The sequence below is a fragment of the Gymnogyps californianus genome, chromosome 1 (assembly GCF_018139145.2).
Source record: "Gymnogyps californianus isolate 813 chromosome 1, ASM1813914v2, whole genome shotgun sequence".
NCBI lineage: Eukaryota > Metazoa > Chordata > Aves > Accipitriformes > Cathartidae > Gymnogyps > Gymnogyps californianus.
Window position 1 is genome coordinate 72,553,389 of NC_059471.1, and position 25,246 is coordinate 72,578,634.

Here is a 25,246-nt window from a genome sequence, read left to right on the forward strand (position 1 = left end):
TCAAATGTATGAGTCGTGAGAGTGAGTTAGTCATTAACTTTAAGAAAGGAAAGTAATTTGGGATGCATCCTTCACATTTTCAGGCTTTTCTGTATCCATGTGAAATTTGCTTTTAAAAAAAGTGAGATACAGATAAACTTGGCCTGTAGTAACACGCCAGTTTCATAAGGCATGTTACTGCTTGGAGAATTGACAAAACTCTGACATTTAAGCTCATATTTTTGAGCACTGAGTGCTGCAAGGAACTCAGCACTAATATATGCCCTTTGTCCTTGCATAGCATTTATATCTTTTTGTGATCATTGCTACCATCCCTGCTGCAGTTGTTATTTTTTTAAATAAATTTTTGAAGCCCACTAAACTACATCAGTTCTAAAGACTGATCAGTACTATTTGCTGAAAACAAACTAGTAGATTGTAGTTACAATTATTTGAAAATTGTTTTTAAAAGCCCTGGACTGCAGAAATCCATGGCCATACCCTATAGGAGTCTTAATTTTTCTCTGAATTTTGGACTGAAATGTTTATTACATTTCATCTGTTAGTAGATGAGAGTAAAAGAAAAGAATGTTGTTGTAGCAGAATAAAGTGTTGCACAACGTATACTGCAGCTACACAGGTACTTGCTACCTTCTTTGTCTGAACAGACCACTTTTTAATCTGTAATATGTTGGAGTGAGGGGACATGAACCTTCTAAGTAAGTACCCGCAACATTTTTATTTGTCCATGGGTGTTCATATGTTTGCTCATTTTACACATTAAACCAATCAGAGTAATAGAAATGCCTTTACTTACTCTTTCCAAACTTTATTTTATCTTTGTCTTTTCTGTCTTAGAGCTAGCATCATAATATCCACTACAAGATATACGTTTTCTATAATAGCTCCTTTGTTCAATCACACCTCAACAAAGAATATAGTATTTCAGTAAGGCTGATAGTCAAAGCTGGGAAACCTCAGGGGAATTTTCACAAGTAGGGGACAATTGTTGAAATATGATATTCTAATAGAAAGCTGCTGATCTTACGTCAGAGAATGATTTGTAATCAAATTCGTAGAAAGATTTCAGTGATATTTGGTCTGATTTCCTCTTATGAGGTCACTTCAAAGACACGCAAGCCACTTACCTATTTTTTTTGTGGGTTGCATACTTTATTTATTCCAGTTTTGTGCTACTGATTTAGACCTTTTAAATTCAGCAATCAAGTATGGCAAGTTTCAATATATTCCACATATTTTTCCACTATGTTTTAGAATGACCCATGTCTGTCAGTACATGTAATCTTTCCCACACAGTTGTGTTTCAGTAGCTCTGCTACAAGTTAAGAATCCATTTAGTAAATTATATTGTCAGGTCCTATTAGCAGCAGTTCAGTTTATACTTGACGTGGACTTTGCTTTTTGCAAATGTGGTGAAATGTACCTTCCCTTAAAATCAAGGTGCAGTTTATTCCATATTAAAAACACATAAGCAAATATGTTGGTCAGCAGAGTTAATTATGTTCCTGGTACAATTACAGCTTTCTATGAACTATTTCACTGGGCCTTGCTTACATCTTCCTATTTGTTTTTTCTTACGTAAATTCTAAGTCTACTGTCTACTGCTGATAATTCTCATCAGCACAGTCACTAAAATGAAACTGTTGTTGATGTTGAAGTGTAGAAATGTTGATTTCTCTGAAGTTACTGCCTTAACCTGTTTTTTCTGCAGAGCATCAGCAGTGTCCTTCCTTGTCACCTGCAATGGGCAGATGGTGACATTCTGAGACCTCTGAAAAATTACTTTTTAATGTTTTCTAGCTTTGTTGGGAAATGAAATTGTGGCTTCCTTTTCTGAAAGAGAGGTGTCTGCAGCAGTTCCTTGCCTATAGCAGAAAAGCTTCGACAAATTAGTGTATCTGAGACCCTGTCACTTCATTTCCCACTTCCCCTTCTCGTTGGCCTTGATCAGAATACAGCTGCCATAACCGCGTTGTGAAGGGCAGGGAGGATGTGTATGTGTTTTGTGTGTGCCTGTGGGAGGGAGGCATGGGGCGCAGGGAGGAACTGGGATAGCACGTGTGCATCCACCAACCCAGAGTGTGCCTGCTGCATTGGGTAATGCAAACACAGGATAACACGGTCCCTTTAGTCATCCCTGAGTCTCCTCTTGCTCCTTCTCAGTGCTTGTGCTCCTGAATCATTTTTGAATGTATAAACATTTTTGAGTGTATAAAGGCTGTATCTTGCTCAAGGCCCACTCAGAAATAGGTTTATTTCTTCTTTCAGTGTCTGTCTTGAGGCATAGCTAATGGCTGACAGATGATGAGCAGTACCTTTTGCTCCGTTTAGTCCTGAGTCCTACCACTTCTTGAGGAGCAGCTCAGCAATCCATCCTTCCTCAAACCTACCAGCCCTACTCCCTTTTGGCTGTTGTCTCAGCTCACATCTGCCTTTATCTGGCTGGTGGAGAACCCTGTGTGAAACTCCATAGTTTCTCCTCACAGTTTGGGCAAGAAAGCAAACCAAATGTTGAGGGCCTTTGGCCCAGATCCTAGGAATCTGGACAGGGTTTTCTGGATGAGTTTGAAGTCTTTGACAAGGCCAGCAAAGTGGGGTCTGCATGCTGTCTAAATAGACTGTCAAGGAAAATATTTTCAGAAACTGGCAAGACACTGAAGCAGTACCCCCCCCACCCCCCATCATATCTTACAGGGTGATCTTACTGTTAACCCACAGGGTAGGATTGGCATGAAAAAGGATTCCTTTCACTGGGACAGCTGTCCCACTGAGGCGTTGAAATGGGAGCAGTGGTGGGAAGCATAGACTGTTGTTGGCCTGTGTGGAGTTGGATGCTTATGCTTCCAAACTGCCAGCATCCCACCACTTGTTTACATGACTCCAGAAAGGAATCCAGGAAAGAGCCTTGCAGTCAGCATCTTGGTCCACAACAACCCTCTCTCCCATTGATTTAGAAAGATCAGTGTAAACAAACAAATCATTTTATTTTCCAGGAAGAAGAAATGAAAGCAGCACAAAGGAATCAGATATCTGGAACCAAAAAATAATTATTTCATTTGAAAAGACATCCAGTATCGTGGCCATTAGGCATAGACTAGGCATTCACTGTGCAAGAAAAAAAGATACATGGATCAGAAATACACGCACAAAACACAGTTCAGGAGTGCAAAACAAATGTTGATGGAAAAATATGCATCAGCAGATTTGTATTAGTAGCATAAGACTCCGGTTTTGCTATGCTGCCTAAATCCTGGTAATAACCTTTGTAGAATATTACTCCCACACTAACCTTTATTTTAAATTTTCTAAATACTTGCCACTGTTTCATTTCCTGAGTCAATTAGTTATGCCTTATTGAAAACTTGTATGTTAGCGAAAGAATTCATGCATTTCTGGTTTGTCCTCGGATGCTGCTATGTATTTTTAATTTATATAAATGTTTTAAACAGTAAGCGTAGGAGTCACAGCAAGTCAGAGCAATGCCATGTAAAAATGAAGAGTGCTTGGGAGATTTTTCTTGTGTGCCTGTGACCTAACGGAGCATTCCTTCCATGTGGGAAAACGTAGTGTCGGGAAAGTAAACAGACATTTAGACTGTGACCCTGGAGTGCAGTCCCATTGCACAGGTGAAGCTCAATGGTTTCAGAGCAGAATGTGAGATCCCATCAAACACGTAGAGGACAGTGCTAACAGTAGCCTGTGATTCCTGGGTTGTTTTGACCAGAATACACTAGCTTTAATTAGTGCTACTTTAGTCTGTGAAGTGGATGAGTATTATAGGCAGATAGATCAGATAGTTCCCTAGACTTTTTGTTGTATAAGCTTGGATAAGCTTGACCAAAACTTCTGATTACAGATCTAGTTTCAGTGCTATTATCCCTCTGTGTCTTCTGCGGTCCCCCCCTCTCATTGCCTGTTAGTTGGAGGATATTTTACTGCCATCTGTCTGTAATCAACAGCAATATGAAATCTCTAAGCAAATGTTAAGGTGTGTCTGGTTCATCTCCATTTCAGGTCATAAACTGTTGGGGTTTTTTTGTTTTTTTTCTGACTTTGTTCCCCTACCCTACCCTTTCCTGCAGCAGGAGGAGCTCAGAGAGGGGGTTAAGCTCTTTGTTTTTTCCAGTTAGAGCAATGCTGCTTCTGCATTGTGAGCGTCATGGTTATGATGAAAGACTGCTTTAGAAGAGGCAGGCTTTAGGAGGGTGTCCAAAGGACCATCAAATTCAGAAATGTGTTTCCAGTCCAAACTCCTCAACAGAAAATATGTCCCCTGTTCTCATGGGCTTTTCCATGCCTGTATAGGTAGTGCGAGAACCCCGGGTCATGAGGAGAGAAGTCATCCCATGCACAGGAAATTTGACCACAATGTACCCAGCACATTTCTTGTGAAGAGGGTAAAGACTAATTTAGGGTAAAGACCGTATGTAAGCCGTTTCAGTTTCTGTTGGTAAAACAACGGAGGAGGCTGAGAGGGTTGGACTTCAAACTGCTCTGTAGCAAGACTCATCATTTTCCATGGCATTGTGCTGTGCTCAGCTTGATAAAAGCTGTTCTGCAAAGTGAAACAGAGCTGTGCTTTTTCCTTTTTAGTTAGCAAACGTGTGTGTTACAAGTGCTCACTTCCACCTGTGGGTGTGCATATTTTTGGGCTCATAGAAGGAGTACTGAAGAAATAGAAGTGTTGTGATGACAAGTGAAATTAAAACAATATCTCATTAAGTTAAGAAGACTGCTAATTGTATTTCAGTTGTGAATATAGACAAATAGCCTTAATTTGCACAAAGAACTAAGTGGCCTAAATTGCAGTTTTCTATTAAAAGTACTCAAATATATTAAAGATATAAAATTAGGTTTTTAGATTAATTGAGTTTGCTGAAGTTCATAGCGGGGAAGGATCAAGAAGAAAGTTTGTGACTTACAGATTTGCCTGTAAGTAAGTGGGAGAGGGTGGACAGGAAAGCAAAGAGAAAGCAAACTACTTTCTGCTGCTGAAATGGCCTTTTATCTAAGTATCACTGAAAGGTTGCATTTTGGGGGGTTTCCACACTGCACAAATGCATTCATTGTATCTTGCAGTCGTTTATTTAATTTTCTTGTGGAAGACTTTTCCCTGTTCTTGCTGAGGTCACCCACTTGCTCAGAATCCTCAGGAGAGCTTCAGAGAGTGACAAGAAGACTCTTCAGGGCAAACTTATTTTTTTGTCCTTGGTAATCAAGATTCTGGTCAGTGGGAGAGGAGGACATTGAACCAGCTTGTGATGGGAACCTAGACTTAAGGAGTAGACTGAGAGGGGGAAATACAACCTCTTTGTGGAGCTGACAGACTAGCACCTGCTGAGTATGTTTTTGGTGGGGAAGTAATTTCAGTGGGAGGCAAAGGTCCATATTGGATGCTGGCACCACTTGCTTTCTTTTGCCTTCCCAAGGAGCATGGTAAGGGGGATGTCCTAGATCATGGAGTGAGTGGAGTGAAACTGTTGTCAACCTGTGGATCTGCAATAGACATAGTCTGTGTTGCCGCCCCCACAAATTTGTCCAGACGGGAGGATCTGACTCAAGGTGTCAAGCTCATGGCTCTGACTTTTCCTGTTGTTGTGATCTGTGTGAGATTCAGGACATTCAGTGTCTCATTAAATGAGACAGAAGAGCGAAGTGCTTGTGAGACTGTAAAAAAAAAGAGCCCTTAGTCGGTGTCGGTCTTAGCAGGCTTTCACTGGGAGCTGCTGTCCTTGGAGCCGATGTTCTGCTCTTGGGCTCCCTCTGCAGCCATGAGTGATGGGGTTGATCCAGACCTTCACCTCAGACCCTGAAGCATGGTTAATAAAGTTCCTTGCATCTTCTTTGAAACAGCTGTTGGAGATGGAATGCTGGAGTTGCTGGAAGATTGGTCTTGAGCCAACATGGCAAATCTTGTTGCACTACCAAGGTTTTCTATGGTTGGAGGTAAAAAAAAAAAAAAAAAAAATAAAAAATCTCTCTGTATGCTAGTTATACTAGAGATGGTGCTCTTACATGGAAGGCAACATAGTCATAACTTAGCATAGTCTGGCATTTCATCCTTTCCATTATTTTTTCCATAATGATACAGTTAATAGGATGTTACTTGGAAACCTGGCCATGTTGCAGATCCAAAATACTTACTGTTTCAGGCAGTATTCATTTCCACTTTTTTGTGTATTGCTAAAACATTTTCAACCAGAGAAACTTTTTACTAAGATGTTATCTGAAGAATGCAGTTGGCTGAAGGAGCCCTCTTCATGTTTCAAAACGGATTGTTCAGGAACATGAACCCAAATTTGTAAGGTTCAGAGAGTCGACCTTACAGTGCAGAGACTCCAGAGAGTGGTAGAACTAACTGCAGTTCAGTAACTACCCCACAACTACTTTTTCACTCCCTCTTGGAGATGGTGGTAAACTTTTAGTAGGATTGCATCCTCATTTTTTTAAAGCATTAAAGAAGCTGTCACACTCTCCCCTTCTCTATTATTCTCTTCATGTAGATATATCAGTAACATTTAGCCTTACACGCCTCTTTACCCGATCAAATGCCATAAGCCCAGAGCACTACGGCTGTAGAAAAGTACAGTCTCAAAGTAGATTTTGATTTAGTCTATAATTGGAGTAGCCTCTTTCTCCTGCTTATTGATGTGTGAATTGGAAAAATCCTGTTTCTTACAGTTGTGTAATGAGTGTGAAAAAGTAGGTGTTAGGGTGAAAGAAGGCTTGATCTCACCTGACACGTGTTTGTTTCAAGGGGTAGTTTGGTAGGCAATTTTTTTTTTTTTTTTTCCCCAAGAAGGGAACAGACCAAAGCACTTTGCCAAAACAATTGTGGAGATAAGGAGAATATTAGCTTGTAGTTGTACAAGCTAATCATCAAAGGATTACTTTGGGGCTGAGATGATCATCGTTTTTGCTTGGGATCTTGCAAGCAGTCAGAGTGAGACCAAATGTCCGAAAGTTTCAAGCCCACAGGATGTGAGGCCATGCAGCTCAGCAGAGTGGCATTTGCGTCCCACGGCCAACTGCCAGGACTGAAGGCAGCAGGCCAGAAGTGGCATCTGATGAAGATCTTTTCTTCTGGTCATGTGCTTTTGTGCTAATAGAGCACCAAATAAATATTCCCATAACAGAAGGGAGGCTTGTTCAGAAGCCTTTTCTGCATGGTGGAAATGACCATTGCTGGTATTGGGGGTCAACAATAGCTTTTAATACTTCTATTGAAGCCACAGTTGAAAACTGGGCTTGCAGCAAAACTTCATGAAATGCAAAGCTGCATGTATTGCCAACATCCACTGTCTGCAGTATTAGTAAGGGCAAAGCCAAGGCTATGTGTAGATGCATCATGCCACCTTCAGGATAGGGTCTGCTTGGAAATGAATTACATCAGCCTTTGGGATTGCTGGCTGCAGGAGTGGTACCAGTCTTTGGTACCATCTAAGGAAACTATCTGGTGTGTTAATACTACCTTTAATTTGGTAGGAATCCTACCTCCATTGATTTTTATCAAAAACATGATTGCAAAGTTGTAATTGTTGAAACGGTTGTAAAGAGAGTGATCAGAGCAGCTGTCATTTGGGTCTGTCAGGCTATGCAGTGAATAGAGGGAAGTCATCCCTGCCTGAGCTAGCACAACTGTGGGAGGGATCCAGTTTGCCCAGCTGCAGCATCAGGCCTAAGCTAGTCATCTAAATTCTTTCTATAATTAGAGAGAGAGAGAGAGAGAGAGGTATCTTCATAGGGTGATTCATCCCACCTACCTTGGAAAATGGTGACTCATTCTCTGGAAGTGCCTGTGTCTCACCATTGACTATGTAGAGAACCTGGACAGTGAGTTGAGGTCAGATACATGTCTCCTATGCAGTTTAGGTGAGACAAAACCCTTTCCATAAGTGGTAAGAGCTCATACCTATGTTCTTAAGCAGTCTTGGGTAATTGGTAGGGCTGGCGATTAAATCAAAAAGCTTAGACTGGCCTTCCCCATCTCTTTTATTGTAGTATGGCATACATGGGAGGTCTTAAAAGGCATATCCTGTTAATGCAAATGTACTTGAATGAGATGGTATCACTAGCAAATACAAACCTTCAGTTAACCTGTAGCAGTTTTAAAAACAATTCACTTTTCCTATATGCTTTTTGCTAGCTGTTCATAGAAGCCTACCTTGCATAGTCATTTCACCCAATGGAAAAAGAGCCCTATGTCCTGATCTTTTGAAGTTCTGTGTTTTGACACAGGATCTTTTCTCCTGATAGTGGCAGTTATAACTCTTCCAAACAGCAAAATTTTCAAAGTTTAACTATAGAAAAGCAAGCGTAGTAACAAATGCTGTCTCGTACTCAACATATCATATACATACCTTTTTCTTAATAGCACCAAACCTTTCAATAAACATGTTAACATATGTTTCTTCAACTATTCTGCCCACTCACCAAATGCTGACCTGAAGTCAGTCCTTTTCAGCATAAGCTTATTTCTTTGTGCTCCTGCTCTGACTGGCTATTGCTATGACTAGTGCTGGGTGAGGTCCAGCAGAGGATCATACTCTTTTTCTATTTTCAGTAAACTTTAATGTGAGAGCTAGTAATCAGAAGTTAAATTTACAGTTAATCTGAGAATGGTACCTGCTTGTTGGTTGTGATTTATGCTATATAAAAGGATTATTTATGCTGATTATTTTGTTAATTTTTTAGATGTGGACTTAACTGATGTTACAATATGCAAAATCCCTCCACACATGAGGAAAAGAGCCCTCTATAAGTATGATCAGTGTAAGTAAGTAAATTAAAAATGTATCATTAGGTGAGAAATTAATATTGCAATTTAAATGAATATTTGAGAACTTAGCCTTGGAAAATTATTATGCTCAGTAATATTTCAATAGAAATAGTTTCAAAACAAAGAAAATACCTGACCCTATTTAAACTTCTCAAGGATTGGTCCTTTTTAAGAATGTCAGCAACTACAGAGATTTTATGTGAAAAACAACTGGACTCTTTAACCTAACTGCTGTCTGACCTGTACCTATGCGAACATGTTAGTTACTCTCTAATAAGGTATTTGCAAGATTTGGGGGAAGGGGCTATGGCATCCTGTCTAAATCTCTGCAAGCACATTTTGTAGGTGGTGTGTTTCATTAGGCAGTTAGGTTTAATGGACTTATAAACCATTAAACGTCACATTACATAAAGAACAAACCAAGGAAAACCTATTGCTGAAAGACGGGAAAAAAAATTAGGAGAATGGAAAGACTTGGAAACTGGGAAAGAATTTTGATGGAAGTTTTATGTGACCAAATCTTAGGACATTCAGTACTATTTGAGAAAGACTGGTGGTTCACTAGCCACTTAACCACTTAAACATAAAAAAAAAAAAAAAAGGAAGGGGGGAAAAAAAAAAAGCTTTTTTACTGTGAGTGATCAAACTTTGGAACAAGCAGGTTGGCCAGAGAGGTCTATTCTTGTCCAAAACCAACTGGACACAGTCCTGAGCAACTTGCTCTAGGTGACCCTGCTTTTGAGCAGAGGGGTTGGATTAAATGAACTCCAGAGATCCCTTCCAACCTCAACTATTCTGTGATTCTGTATGAATTGGAAAACTACCTGCTTTAATTTTTGGCTGTCATAAATTATAAGCAGAGTGTTGTTTTGTATGCTGTCACTGAGTTTCAAAGGTTTTGGGGATGGGATGTTCAGAGCTCTCAATTTCTGCTTCTTCTACTCAAGAATTCCCTTTTTTCCTATTTGAAATTGGCTTATGACATTATATTGTATAAACCTGAGTTGAATCGCCAAGGCAAATTATTAGTTCTGAGTGGCAACAGACTGGCCCATCTGGTGGACACGACCGAAATTCCTTCCTGCCTAGAATGAGCTCCCCATTTAAAATCTCATTCCTAAGTTCATGTAGATGGCCAGGGTTGTGTTCAATTCAGTTGTCTTAGATGCTTAACTTGCATCTGAATTTTAGATGTCCAGTGAACCAGTGCTAGTTAAGAAGATGCTTGCATTCCCTGTGGAGAGACGGAGATTCTTTTGAAATCCTTCAGAGGGAGACGCTGACTAGTTAAATTCAGAGACTTAAGTTAGGCAGGTTGAATGTTCCTTTGGAGGCCTTCAGACAGCTTTAAAATGCCTATTTAAAGCACAAGTAAAAGCTAGGTGCTTTATTTAATTAGAATGCATCTTGCCCATTGTTAGGTCCGTCAACCTAAAAGGAAAAAAAATATGCTCTCATTATGCAATGTGGTTCAAATGTTTTGTAAAATGAATGAGGGGCTGCTGTGAAGGTATTAGTCACTGTATTACTACCTTTCAGGTTTATCAGATTTTACTCCTCATCTCACTTCCTAAATGAATGGAGTTTGTCATAATAGTTGAAATGAATGCAAAAGTTCCATAACTGCAGTGCTAACGTGGCTGACGGAAGGAACATTCAAATTTATCAGCCAAACCAAAAGCACCACATTTGACAATGTAACCAAATTTTCTATAGGCTGTGTGTTTCTTTCCTACCATAATGTTTCACTTTGTAGGCATTGTGAGGGGAAGAACAACTGTCATGGATGTCTGTAGACCAATAAAGTGTAGGGTGAAGGAAAAGCACAGACGCTGCCATGTGCCACATCAGCAGGCATCCCCTTTCGTTTTTTCTTTCCATCACCATCCCAGAATTTCAGCCTCGCTCTGGCTCAGTAGGTTTTATTTATAGTTTTCAATATGCCTTTCACATAGCAGTAGAGCCTGGAATGACATGGTGTGCTGACACTAACAACATTTCCTGCCCTTTTGTTCTGCGTTCTGCTGACCCATTGTCCCTTTGTCCTTATCCCTTGTCCTACCTCTGCAGACAGAGGCCCCATCTGACAAATTTACTTGTGCTCCCCAGGGATTATGAAAACCAGGAAACTTCATTAAGGACGGTTTAATAACTTAGACAAAGGAGAAGAGCAGCTGGTCTGTTAACGAGTCTCAACCCCCATTCTCTGACAGAAGAGCCTTTCTTGCATGTGGTACAGTCTTCAACAATTTACAGTAAAATGCTACAGATGTACGGTTCATGCAAATTGAGTTACTGTGCATTGGATCTGCCTTGAGCGTTTTATTTGTATGACCTGAGGCAATTTTATGGCAGTAGATTTGCTGCTGTTAAAAAGAACAGTAGCTGACAGTGGCCTAAATTTTTGGTGTATGTTTTTGCTCTCTTTATTGCTTAGCGTGGTAATGTTAGAGGAATAGCAATTGGAGACAACCTGCTGCACGCAGCTACTCTGTAAGACAAACATCAGTAAAACCAAGCAGCAAGGAAAGAAGGGTTCTTCATGACAAAATGACAGCAAGAGAACACAGTCCCCGCCATGGTGCAAAATCCCGCACCGTGCAACGGGCCTCCACAATTGATGTCACCTCTGACATGCTAGGCCTTTCTCTAGCAGGTATGTACCTTCATGTCAGCTGTTGCTCTGTTGCTCCTTTCGGAATCTACCTTGTACTAACATTGTTTCTTTCTTTTAGTTGCTAGAAGATTTAGATGTGTCTGGTTGTCTGGAGGGAATGAGATAAAGGAATTATACTAAAAAATTAAAAAATCTTAAACTTACTATTTTTAAAATAGACAAAACATTAAAAATGGAGACAGAAGAAGAAAAAGAAGTTAAACTAGATTTTGTGCAGTTATGTTTATCAGTCAAAAATAAGCAAGAGGGGGAGAAAACAACAAAAGAATGTCAAGGTCTAGGAAGAGTCTTGGCAACCTCCTTGTTTGACATTGTATAAAATTTTCAAGAGAGTTCAGGGAGCTGAGAATTATCTCGTTCATCTTTTATGGTGAATAAATTAGGATTGTAACCCCCAGAGGCTTTCTTTGATTAGTGAGAGACAGGTACTTTCAAACTTCTCCCTATTTACTGATCACAGATGAGACTTATCTGATTTAATAATTTAGGGTTAATAGTGGCTCAGACACTCAGTGGCTTTAATCCTGTTGTTTTCTACTGAGATTGGGCATTTTATATCCCCATATTCTATATAATCTTGCATAGTTCTACATATTTTAACGTGTTCTATGAAATGAGATCATCTCAGGTTTTTCAAATAATTTTTAGATACCAAAGATTAGCTAATAAATATTTTAAATACCAGTCATGGCTCATTGAATTAAAAATACTGATTTTTTCTATAAAATTTAATTTCTTTCTCTGTATGACTGCAGTTTCAGGAAGGGATTCACGTGACAGCAATGTTTGGCTAATCTTGTGTTAATTTTTCTGATTTACAGGAAACATTCAGGATCCAGATGAGCCGATTTTAGAGTTCAGTTTAGGTAGGCTTAGTGATTTTTATGCTGATTTTGATGATACATGCTATTGAGTATGTGCGTTTTTTTAATTGTTGATTTTGAAGTGCCTTTCATATAGTAAGGATTGAAACTTTGCTTTGATTTTTGTAGAGATGTGGTACAGTTTTCTTGCTGCCTGTACAGTATCTTTTGATAACCAGCCAGCAGTTTGATTTTGCCATGTTTTTAAAAGTCTGTAATTAAAACATCTGTCCTATAAAATTTTAAATGTTTACTATGTGAATGTTATTTTTAAATGTTTGTTTATGTGAAGATACAGTGAAACTGTCTTCAGTCTCAGTATACCAGCAGTTCAGGACTTCAAGCAAACTGAAGATTTGCTGGAAACACCATTTTAGGACAGAATATTTTCTAAGAGTTACTAACTATTACACATACCTTCTTTCCTGTGGTCTTTGCTGTCAAGTGATAATGTGAAATGGAAGTGACCTAGTTTCTGGGATGCTTAAATTTGGACAAGAAGCTTGTGACCTCACTTGAACAAGTAAAAAAATATTTTCTTCATGAAAATTCAGTCCACATTTTCAACTGCAGCATAATTTTCTTGGCTTAATAGTGGACTAATGTTTGGAAGGTTATGCTCCTAACAATATGTTTGAAATGAAAAATCAGAAAATTTTCTCACATGTATGTAATTGTATTATGAATAATGATGTTAAGAACTCCTTAGAGCTGAATAAAGTACTTCAAATATTTTCAGATAAATTAAAAATATCTAGAACTGCAAAGCTGTTTAGTGTACATTTGAACATTTTGCTTGCCCAGGTAAATTTCAGAATTAACTTTCTGCATCTAGCTGAAGCAGAGTTGGACCACACTGTAGTTACCTGTATCTAGCTAGATAGAATTTGGCTCTGAAGTTTAATGTAGTTGTGTAGAGTCACTCACTGAAATTTTTGGTAGTTGTTTCCTACTCACCATAGTCCCTTCCCAGCAGTTAAACTCACAATAGCATTTTGGAGGAAATAAATTGCTGTCCTTTTACAATTACAAGCTAGTTCTCATAGTAGTGCTGCTTGATCAACATTCAAGCATTTTTATTGGTTCTCCATGGCAAAATGCCGTTTGGTTATGGGCTTAATGGAGCGTGACTTCAAATCAAATGCAGCCATGCTCATGAGATTCCCAGAGGAAAACCTACACATGTATGCTGTTCTAATGAGCTGTGCCGGGGGGGGTGGATAGGCAGGTGTTAGAAGAGAACAAGTTTAAATTACAACTCTACAGCTTGGAGCCAAACTGATCTGATTGCACATTTACTGTTTGCATGCACAAAGGTGAGTGATGTCTGCCTTTATAGTGTGGCGGTAGAATGAGTATTAGGCCCTTCATGGCTTTATTGCTCAGGGTATGTAATATGCTTTTATAAAAACGTAGATTCTTACAGCAATATGAAAAAGATCCTGAATCTAAATTTATTTATCTGTTGCATACCTAAAGCTTGCAGTGAGCTGCTAACTCCATCGCTAGATCGAAAACCAAATAGTTTTGTAGCAGTGAGTGTAACTACACCTCCTCAGGCATTCTGGACGAAGCATGCACAGACAGAAATTATTGAGGTAAGTGGTGAGGTACTCCTGGATTAGATTTAAAATCGAAGCTAATACTGGAAGCATTTCTTCCTAACAAATATCACCTTGCATTAATTTTTGCCTTTTTTGTTTATGATTGCAGGGAACAAGTAATCCTATCTTTCTAAGCAGCATTGCCTTTTTCCAAGACTCTCTGATCAATCAAATGACACAAATCAAACTCTCCGTGTACGACGTCAAAGATAGATCTCAGGGAACAGTAAGTTTTCTTTATTCTCTTGCCTGCCCAGTCAGTATGGAGCAAGGAAACGAGAGGCAAGGAGATAAAACTACTAACTTTTGTGGAAGAAAGCAAAGGGGTAGCAGCATTGATCCTAGAGAAGGCAAGATGGGTAGGGGAAGGAGGGACAAATACCATGAGATGGATTTGGCAGAGTAGGGAGCATTGCCAGTTTTCTGAAATAAGGCTTGTCTGCAGCAAGTTTGGGAACTACTGATTTAAATTAAGAGGTCCTGTCACTTGTTCTCTTACGTTGTGGACCTCTTTACTGAACTAGATAATGAACGGGATCCAACACCCCTAACTGAGGCCTCTAACCTGTGCCAAAATGTTGGGCCTGTTGGGTCCATAATGAAACAGTCCTTTTGAACAGAGCTGCTAAATTCCAGAAATCACCCTGCCCTGATACCTTAGTGATTTTGTTCAGGGGTAAGATTTGTTCCCTTACTGAAAAAAGTTTAAGTGCCAGCCCTCCCATGTAACTACTTGGATCTGTGGGCAGCTCAGGCCATTTGTTCTCAAACTGTTGCCCAGAATGCTGTTTCCAGCCCCACGTGTCTGCTTTTCCATGGCTTATTCAGGGGCAGCAGAGCTGTCCCTCTCTGTACAGTGCTTCATGGGGAGGCTCTGGGGAAAAAGGAATACCTCTGGAGGGGGTAAGTTCTTCAGGAGGAGCTAAGTTTGGGTCAGGGAGGGACTATGAAGTGTTGACCTAGTCAGTCTGAGCCACATTCAGTCATTGGTTTCAGTGTTCCTATATTGCTGGGCCTAAGCTTTTATGTATTGAGGTGCCTCCACTCAAATCCTAGAGAAAGAAAAATGCTTATTGTCCTCCAGTAGAAAAAGGGTTTTTGATAAATTACCGAATCTATTAAATTCTAAAGGGTTTTAATTAGTTATATATGGCCATATGTAATTATATTTTTGTTCTCAGACTTTTGTGCATAATAATTGTATTTTGGGCTTTAGTGCTGTTGACAAAGCCTTTGTTCGTTGTAAAGGTAAATAATTACAATTCTGGTACTCATCTTCTTTCAGATGTATTTGTTGGGTTCCGGGATGTTCACTGTAAAAGAACTTCTTCAGGAGAAGAATCACAGGTTGCACTTAACACTAAGGTTTGTAATATTCTCCTCCATTTAGGAATTAATTCTTAATTCTTGAAAGAATGCTTAAGATGTGATGAAAACTGCCTGTGAGATGTGATGAAAAACCTTTTGTTTGGTTGGTTGGTTTTTTTTAGTTCCAGGCCACTATTAAGGAAAAACTATTTTATATTGCATGATAATTAAAGCGTGTAGAACAAGACCTTTCCAACGTGGTGAATAATATTAGACGTTGGTTCTAGTTGTACAAGTCAAGAAAGTATCGTCAAGACCAATTTCATTTTTGTGCATTTCATCCTATCACCTCAGCGTGTCTGTGGAGAGTGGCAAAATAAAGTATTTTTAACTGTGCTGGTGTGTAAAGAGCCTGTGATGGGGAGAGTGAAACCCATTGAAACAGAGGGTTATCTTAGCTGTTTGGAATACCTTGGCTTAGATAAATCTAGGCTCTATTTACTATTTCAACACCTACCTGTTGCTAAATTGTGTATTTTTTGCCAAATAGTGTGTTTATCAATATAATGCACTAGGAGTAGGAGGAGTCACATTACAGCAACATTGATTGATGTAGTTTTCTAGTTTAATTCATATTGGAAACTTTCGTGGAAGGAATGTGACTCAGGAGGGAATTAAAAAGACGGTGTGAGTCTAATACCAATCGTTAAGGTAGTAGTTCTAATCATACCAATCAAACCACACTCTTGAAAGCCAGTGTGGGACAAAGTAAAGTAGAGGGTTGGGGAAGAATGAAGAAAGCAAAGTGAGATTAAGGAAAGAGAGCTCTGATGTGTAAATGCACATTGTAGTAGTATGTAGGACAGGCATCCCTGTCAGAGAAGGCAAGGGGAAGTCAGTTGAAGGGGGGAAGCATAATCAGAGAGACTGAGGAAGATGGTGTTGGTAGTATTGGCATAATCAGCACTAGAAACAGTGACTGTGATAAACTTGCAGAAATTTCTTAGCCCAGACACAACTAACAAAACATGGGCAAAGCTTTTCATGCTAAGAGAAGAGATGGGTAAGGTTTTTGGCTTTTCCACAATGTGTTGTAAAGAAAAAATTGACATGATTTAACAGGGAGGAGCAGATGAGGGAAATGAGTCAGAAAAGGCACCAAAGGTATGACATTGATGGTGGGTAAAATAGTCTAATTTATCATGGGTGTGAAGATGAGGGTGTTTTGAGGGAGATGAAAAAGAGGAGGAATGTGATGGCAGGAGTTCCATGGTTGTGTGTTAGACACACACAATGGGCACTGTTAGGTTTATTCTTTTATGACTAAGTTGAAAATGGATTTTATTAAACTCTCTTGTTTTGATATCAAGTATATTCTGATTGTCAAAGTGTGTGAATACATGCATGTCTTCTCATTGTCATGTTACCCCTCGGATGTATAAGCTGGATGCTGAGCAATGTCTATAAACATGCTGCATGATTTGGATACTTAAACCTTTTCTTGTGGTCATCTTGTGTGCTTATTTCTTTTGCCTCCCCAGTATTGTCTGTTCCAGAGACTTTTTTTTTTGTCTTCATTGTCCCAGCATATTTTTACATGTAAACAACAATCTTAAAATACCATTTAGAATCTATCTTAAAATAATAAAATAAAGTCTCTGCCAAAATTACCGTGTGTCATGGGTGAGACAGAATAAAAGACAGCCATGGTAGATCTGGGTACTGGTGTGTATTTAAAAACCAGCAAGATTAGAGCTTTTATCCCGCTTGATTCTCTGTCTCTCTCTCCCTTCCTCCCTCCTCAGTCATGTGTTCATGCAATGTCAGCTTCCCTCCCCAGCAAGGAGATGGCTGCTGGTCTGGGAAGGTGGGACAGAAAGTTGTGGCAGCTGTGCTGTGCAGCTCCTCAGCTGTTAGTGACCTGTCTCAGCTGTTAGTGGCCAGGTCCCTGGGGACCTCTGGCATTTGTTTCCATGCAACTCCCTGATCTCCAGGATCTTCCTCCACCTCAGGGATCTTTCCTCCAGTGAGAATCTTCACCTTCTTCTTCCCTAGACTACTTCTTTTCAAGATCCTTCTTTTTAGCATCAGCTTTTCTTTCTGGAATGTCAGGCCCCCAGTTTTCCCAATCTAAGTAGTCTATCTGCAGAAGCACAAGATGTGATCAGCCTCCTAACTGGTGGCCTTGACTGACTTCTCTATTAAGTGGAAGATTTGGGATGTGCTACTTCTGTTTGGTCCATGTATTATCAAAATTTACCAGTTGCAACTGTACCAGTTGTAGCTAGCAAGTAGCAGACTTCTGATTGAGAGTTAAAAAGTTCAGTTTCAGACATTCACACGCACAGGCACACACACGTGTGTGCACGTACATCCAATTATCTTCTCCCTGTTAACGTTCACAATTTTAGCTGCTTTTGCCTACAACAGGCTAATTGTAAAATCTGAACTCTTTCTGGTTTTTCAGAAGTATTGAAACACATGCATGGTTTTAGGTTGCCTTCAATTAGGAGGTCTGTACAGCATCCCTGCAGAATGAGGGGGGCGTTTTCCTGTTGGAATAATGCATTATAAAAATATGTAAAATGAAGTCGAAAAGCTTCCTATTTAAAATGTTCATTAAGTTTGAAGATTAATAGCCTTTTATAAGTGTTCCCTTGTTGATAAACAGGTCCACCTCCAAAAAAATCTCAACGCAGAGTGTTTGTTGCAGGTCGGCTGAAAGTGACCGTGTAGGTAACATTACAGTTATTGGATGGCAAATGGAGGAAAAAACTGACCAAAGGCCTCCAGTGACAAGGTCACCTGATACAATTAATGGAAGGGTGAGTATGAGCATTGTATCAAATTCAGAAAAACGCAGATTTATTGCCACCATTGAAATAAGCTAGGTTGACATCTGCTGTCAACTTTCCTGTCCATCTTGATATTTAGTAGTGCTTTACAATTTCAAAATACTGTAAAGAGCAGCCTAATGATGATGAAACAGTTTCGTATTTTGCAGAGCTCCTGATGCTCATGTTTGGGGTTAAAAGTCTTGGGGAAAATTTTAGTTTACAGTGATTAAGCTTTAGCTTCAAGTGCTCATGCCCTTCATCAGAACAGGCTTGCAGTACTGTACGTTGGTGCACTTGGTGCATTGATAACCAGTTTCACAAAGATGTGGTATTCCAGTTCACATTGTGAATTGGAAGGTGGCATTAAGCAAAGCTGTAATGGGGATGCTCAGGGAATTTCCAGAATTTTCACAGGCAATTTAAAAGATTTTAATAAAACTGAACAGGTTACTTGAATACTGGATTTTATTTTTTTTTCTGATCCCCAAATATTTGTCTGAGAGCAGATATTTATAGTGCTTTCTCAGCCTAGACATATGTTTAATTCTGTAAACCTTGTGTTCTGAATATCCTGGTAATAATTGCACTCATATCTGTGTATCACAGTCACAATGTGGATTAGTACCACTTTGTATCCAGCCACACCTGTAGCTGCCACATATTGGTGCAGTACGTTTAAGGACTCTGGAGCTGTGCTAACATAAAGTAGTTGAAGGGCTGGATGAAAATTTTTACAGCATTTTGAACTGTGCAGTAGAAGTAAACAGGAATGCTTAGATTAGAGGGTTTAAGTGAATTTATTATTTCAGCCTGCAGTATTTTTTGTCCACAGTAAACATATTTGAAATATTTATTTTAACCATGCGTTGTGTTGAATATTCCTTTCAAGCCTGTGTAATAGGGTCATCACTGCATACTGCCCTGGCACTGAGGTTTTATTCTTTACTATTTGTGGTTTTTGTTTTCTTTAGACTGTGTTGCCAGTTGATGAAAGTTTAACAGAATCTTTAGGAATCAGATCCAAATATGCTTCATTACGGAAAGATGCACTACTGAAATCTGGTAAGCTGCTGTGGGCTGTAACAAGTAAGCTTTAGGCATCAGTAAAAGCTAATCTCTTGCTGTCTGCTTCTGGCCCCAGGGCATTTAAGCAGATGTTTCATTTGAATAGGAACAGGCTGCTGATTGAGCAGCCCTTTGAGGGTCATACAAGAATAATTTTATCATCTGCACTATTTTGTATAGTAAAAACAGCAGAAGCGAACTTTTGTCATTAAGTTGACTGTAGTATAAAATTTTCCATGCAATTTGCTAGTCTATTCCTAAGCAATTGTTGGGGGGTGAGGGGAGGGACAGAGGAAAGCAGTTGCTTTAAAAAAAAATTTCTTGAAGAAAGGTTAGTTTTCCAGCAAATGATTGCATGAGAGGAAAATGCACAGTACATTTAAAAAAAAAAAAAAGTATTTCAAAAGTTGAATATGTATTTCATCTCCTTAGCAGTGTTTTAAATAATTTGGAGGCTTTTCCTGCAAACAATGGAAGAATGGTCATTGCAGAATGACCGTGCTTGGAAAAGCTAGACTGATGCCTGGTTAAACCAGATCTTTACAGCAGTGTGTTACAGCACGTTAGTGAATTGAAGCCATTTACTTTAAAAAAGGAGAGACTTTGTACACTTTTAACTCAAACCCTATGCTTAAATAACATGATTTTAATTCTTTAGTGTTTGGTGGCGCCATTTGCCGAATGTATCGCTTCCCAACCACTGATGGAAACCACTTGAGAATCTTGGAGCAGATGGCTGAGAGCGTCCTGTCGCTGCACATCCCTAGGCAATTTGTGAAGCTTCTTCTAGAAGAAGATGCAGCAAGGTGAGTTCGGGCCGGTTTACATGTGCAGTAATACAGCAGTGATACGGCTGTTACTGAGTTACCAAGGAATGTATCTGTGTTAATGCACAGAGGCACTGAAGAAAAAATAGTAAAAGTGGCAAGTTGCTGACTGTACAGTTACGGTGAATAAGATTTCATGTTGGAGTATAGAGTTTGGGCTTGAGTGTATGCTAACATGGACATGCAGAGGTGCTGATGGGAGAGAACTGTTGCCATAGTGAATACTTAGGATCATAGTGCAGTTAGCTGCACTTAGGGGTTATCTATTCGTCTCACAAAAGTATTGATAAGGCCACAGAATATATTATTCCATAGTCGTGTGACCGTATTAGGACCAGCACATTAGAATACATTATATTTTTATATATATAAACATTTATACACTTCAATACACTTTGTTTTTTAAACATAGTTTGTTTTTAATATAAAGAGAAAAATGAAGTTGAATTAAAAATAAAACATATCTCAATGCTTCATAGATGGGGGGAAGTCTGGATAGATGAGACAGCATAAATGAAAGCGTAATAACTCCAACTGCTGAGAATTTTGAGTAAGGAACAGAGACAACAGAGAAACCAGCTGAGTGGAATGAGTAATTAGAGTAGCAGACAGAGAAGAAAAATCCAAATCACTTTGAAGGTGAACTTTGAAAAAGTCAGTTGACTTCTGTGCTATGAAGGCAAAGCAAAGATAGATGACAGGAGCACTGACTCCACTCAGTGAGTTAAGAGATGGCTTTGAGAGTCAGAAGAGTAGCTTTGAATGGAAAACAAACAGAATAAAAGCAAGTAAAATGAGACACTGTAGGACAGTAATGACTTTCTCATTTTAGGAGGTGGGAGGGAGAAGGAAATCTGTTAAGCATTTTGTAGGTTTATTCTGAATTTGCTTCTTTTTGAAGCAATTAACTCTTTTCGAGGCAACATACCCATTTATGAGCTTTACTTCCCTACATTTGTAGGCTGTGGTTTGCAAACGTAATGGTTTGTGTATTCTTTATAAAAGCCAATATTGCAATGGTAAAAGAATTTTAGCTGTATTTTTGAGTATTGGGTTTTTATTTTGGCTGTGTTTGAATCCACTCCTAGAGACCTAACTAAGCCTGACCTTAATTAAAAGCAAAACTATCTAGTGCTCTCATTATCTTATATTAATACCTTTCAATTCCTTTGGGATATTGTGAAAGAAAATCATGTATTAATCCATATAAGCAGGCAGAAGTAGTGTATGGTGCTTTCAAGTATTTTCATATTTTGCAAAAATGATAAATTCTCACAGGAAGATGGCAGTGACTTTTTGTAACGTATGGAAAAACTAATGCATGACATGACTGAGTTTCCAAAGTTCACATTGATTTTTTTTTTTCTGCTGTTGAGTTTTGTTTTTTAGTGACATGCACGTAATAAGAGTAGTCAGATCTTAGATTCTAGAGAGTGAATGCTGTATCTTGCCTAGCTGTCCTGCTACAACCATGATGGAGGGGGCTTGGGATATGCCATTACACATTTAGACATGGGTTATTAATTGTTTATTTTATATCTTTGTTTCTCTACAGCTTTCCTCACAATACATTTAAAAGCACCTATTCATTATGAGGTACAGCCATAATAATGTAAAGAGTTGGCAAGCTTACCCATAAGGTGCCATCTGTGATGGGTGTAGTTTAAGGACTTGAAGATAATAAGAGGAGAATTTAGGGTGAATGGGGAAAAAAGATGTGGCTTTCTGTAAGTCTGTGCACAGTGAAATTTCTTAAGGTGTTATCCATGAAATGTGACTGTTCAGAGGCTCTTGCTAAAATCATATAGAGATCGATGGATACATATTGTATACAGTTACGGGTTAATAACAGCCCAGGTGATTGCTAATACGATTTTGTATGCTCTGAATTGCGTGGCTCAAAGGTAAATAAGACTTTTGTGTAATTAGCGAGAAAGACTCCCTTCTCTCGCATTGTGATATGCACAATCACGCTTCGTATTCATAGGATCTCTCAGATTTGGCCAAGTGCTTTTTTCTCCGTTCCATGTGCTGCAGCCCAGAGGAATGCCGGACAGCGACACAAGCACAGCTGCTTCTGTCTTAACATCCTGGTGACTTTTAAAATGTCCTTGGATAATCACAACTGCTGTCTTTTACATAAAGCTCTTCTGGGCCAGAGCTCTTTGAAAGGAAACATCTAACCGGGGGGATATTTTGATTACCTAATTATTTATGGCATGCACATCCCCTGCTGTCTTAGCCCTATGGGACAAACAAATAAAATTGAAGTGTTAAGCTGTGAATTTACTTCAGGAAGACCTGGGCTCAGATGCATGGCTAGTTTTGAGCAGGGAGTTTGACAAGGTAGTCATAATAGCATCTTACGTAAAGCAGTTTACAAGATGGAATTGGAAGCGTCTTTTTCCAAGTTACTGATAAATATAGTTTACGCTGTTGCCTATTGGCAAATCAGTCTGATGTTTTTCTTGGAAATTTGCTTCCTTTTGATAATATCCTAAATACTGTGGAGTGGGAATTGTTCTGTGAAATGCTGTCTTAACATATATACAGACAATTGATTAAAACTATGGATTAGGGATATTGAGAGAACTGCAAAAAGAACTGCTGGATCCTTTTGACAGATGATTGTTCTACCTTTTCTAGGGTAGTGTGTTGTTGAATTGTGTCTGGTGTTGGCTTGTTTACTTTTCCCCTTCTTCCTTTATTCCAAATAATATCGTAATCCAAGAAGACAGTAGTGCAAGCATGACATGAAATACACTGAATATTTTCTCAGCAGCGCTGTTGGGGAACAGTATGTAACACAGGATTGCCATGTGTGACTGAAAACCTAGCAGTCAGGGTGCAATGGGAAAGCCAGGGTTTTTCCTGTTCATATCTAGGGATATCCAGTCATCCTTTATTCCACGTACAGTGAAACTTGAGTGCCTAAAATCCTGAATCTCAGATGAAGGTTTTGTTGGCTCATCTTTTGTCTCTCCAAACCCTTATTAATGCTTACGCTTCTTAGGCCTTCCCTGCCTGGCCTCGAAAACTGTTGTGTAGATACCTGGCCAGCGCAGATACTCCTTGTACCTAATGTCAGATAGGTGCTAATCTTCCACCTAACCTCTGTCACAGTCCTGATTTAATTTGAGAGCCACCAAAGTTCAGTGGAGTGGCCTAAAAAGGTCCTCATTGTCCCAAGTCACCTGACATGATGACAGTGCCCATCATTTGTAAATCGTCATATAGTTTGAGAGCTCCTGCAGAAAGGTGGGAAGCTTTGGTTTTGACCAACACCTGAGGCTCCTGGGGAGAACACAGTATATTCTGCCTGTGAGGAGCCTATGTACCTTGGAGTAGAGCTCAACAGCTGTGCTTTGGGACGAATGTTTGGAAGCATTCCCAGTCTAGTGAGTAGGTTAGACCAGAGTGAATTGAGAATGCGTCAGCTGAGGATGGTGCTACATTGATGCAATGTGAAACTCATTCTTGGTCAAGTGGACAATGGAGCTAAACACCTCTCTTTTTTCCTCCCCCCCCCCCCCCCCGCCAGGGTTTGTGAACTAGAAGAACTGGGAGAACTGTCTCCTTGTTGGGAAAGCCTTCGTCGACAAATAGTTACTCAGTACCAAACAATTATTTTAACTTATCAGGAAAATCTAACTGACCTGCACCAGTATAAAGGTGATTTCTTTTTCATAATAATGTGATACTTCTCAACTGTGATTGTTAGTGCTTCTCTGAAATTGGGAACCCAGAATGTTTTAGTTTGTTGAGTAAAAAAATACTATTATTAGATTTCTTTATTAACATTTATTGTGAGTTTGCTAATGATCTGGGAATATTTGTCTGCTTTATTCATTTCACCCTGAAAGTAGAGAACAATTATGAAAAGTAACAGAAAGATATATCTTTTTTTTTTTCTTTCCTCTGCTCTACTTTCAGCACATAGCAAATGATGAATGAAGCTCCTTGAATGTTTTAGCATAAGCAGAAGCAGAGGGGTTTTATGCTTACTTTTCTCCTGCATTTCTCAGGTCCTTCATTTAAAGCCAGTAGCTTGAAAGCTGATAAAAAATTGGAATTTGTTCCTACGAATTTACATATACAGAGAATGAGAGTCCAGGATGATGGAGGATCAGGTATTTGTTTCTTTCTCTCTTTCTTCACCTTATTCTGTTACTTTTCTCTCCATTTTTTGGTTTCCATCCTCAACCATATAGCCAAGTTTCTACAAACTACGGCTCTGTAGTACTAGTGCTCCTTGGCATTTTTGTAGCACCTTCTGTCCTCAGATTCTAAATCTCTTTGCAAAAGAAGAGGTGTAAGTATAATTATCACTATTCTACAGGTGGCAAAACTAGGTTCTGGAGTTAACTGTACCCTAGGTGACACAAGTCAGCCTTTGTACTAGGGAATATATTGAATTAAGCTGCTATGTCCTTTCCAGTCATTTTGAATTGTAGCAGAATAGCAAAGGTTCTGACTGTTGTTTGTTGTTAAGCTTGTGTGCTTTTTCTCTGGAACCATCGTGTATGGTTATGCAAAATCACACCAGTTTGTTCTCATCAAGCTTGTTTCTTCATAAATAACCTAGGCTTTCCCTTCTTTTAACAGTAATTCCCACTAACCATGGACACACACTTGTCCCATGTATCCATGTGAGGGATTCCAGTAATGGCAGGTTTTGTGTAAAGACCAATGTTCAAGGCTTCTTTTTCACTGTCAGTCTTCCAGATTAAGAAACAGAGGACCTACATTCAAGTATGGTTCTTTCACCTCGAAAGTACTTGATGGATTTCCAGGGCCTCTAAAACAATTCAGTTTTCCATGTCCTTCAAAACACTGGCACAAAGTTTTACAAAAATTACTTTCAGAGTAGTTTTTGAATTTCCACAATTGTTTGTCCACATTAAAGATGACAGGCTTTCATTTGTAAGTCCTTTTTGTCCATCCCAGATCAGAACTACGACATAGTCACCATAGGAGCACCAGCAGCTCATTGTCAAGGCTTTAAATCAGGTGGCTTGCGGAAAAAGCTGCATAAATTTGAAGAGGCAAAGAAACAGTAAGTAGAAATGTTGTTGTGTCAGCTGTTGTTGTGCCTTTTCCTCCTGGTCCATGCTCAGTGATTTGAAAAATCGCTCCATTCTATGTTTTTGTTGCTCTTCATTCAATAGTTCTACTATACAATGTGAAGATTATTCTGTGTTTTTTTCCAAAGAAGGAGAGGGAAACCAGTTTCCCCTTTATATTACCATATTTGTTTGTTTACTGATGGGCCCTTTCTAATAGTCT

At 39.2% G+C, this 25,246-nt stretch overlaps 1 protein-coding gene across 1 annotated transcript in view; it reads left to right on the forward strand.

Moving 5' to 3' along the window:
* The window catches only part of INPP4A (inositol polyphosphate-4-phosphatase type I A), a 92,543-nt gene that overhangs the window by 30,203 nt on the left and 37,094 nt on the right, over window positions 1-25,246 (forward strand). The window contains exons 3-14 of the mRNA XM_050891001.1: window positions 8,695-8,776; window positions 11,217-11,435; window positions 12,278-12,322; window positions 13,799-13,917; window positions 14,033-14,149; window positions 15,209-15,288; window positions 17,945-18,056; window positions 19,040-19,130; window positions 19,792-19,939; window positions 23,502-23,632; window positions 23,986-24,090; window positions 24,908-25,016. Of these exons, the coding sequence (XP_050746958.1) occupies window positions 11,330-11,435; window positions 12,278-12,322; window positions 13,799-13,917; window positions 14,033-14,149; window positions 15,209-15,288; window positions 17,945-18,056; window positions 19,040-19,130; window positions 19,792-19,939; window positions 23,502-23,632; window positions 23,986-24,090; window positions 24,908-25,016 (1,163 nt within the window). The 5' untranslated portion in view covers window positions 8,695-8,776; window positions 11,217-11,329. The remainder of the gene's footprint in view (window positions 1-8,694; window positions 8,777-11,216; window positions 11,436-12,277; window positions 12,323-13,798; window positions 13,918-14,032; window positions 14,150-15,208; window positions 15,289-17,944; window positions 18,057-19,039; window positions 19,131-19,791; window positions 19,940-23,501; window positions 23,633-23,985; window positions 24,091-24,907; window positions 25,017-25,246) is intronic.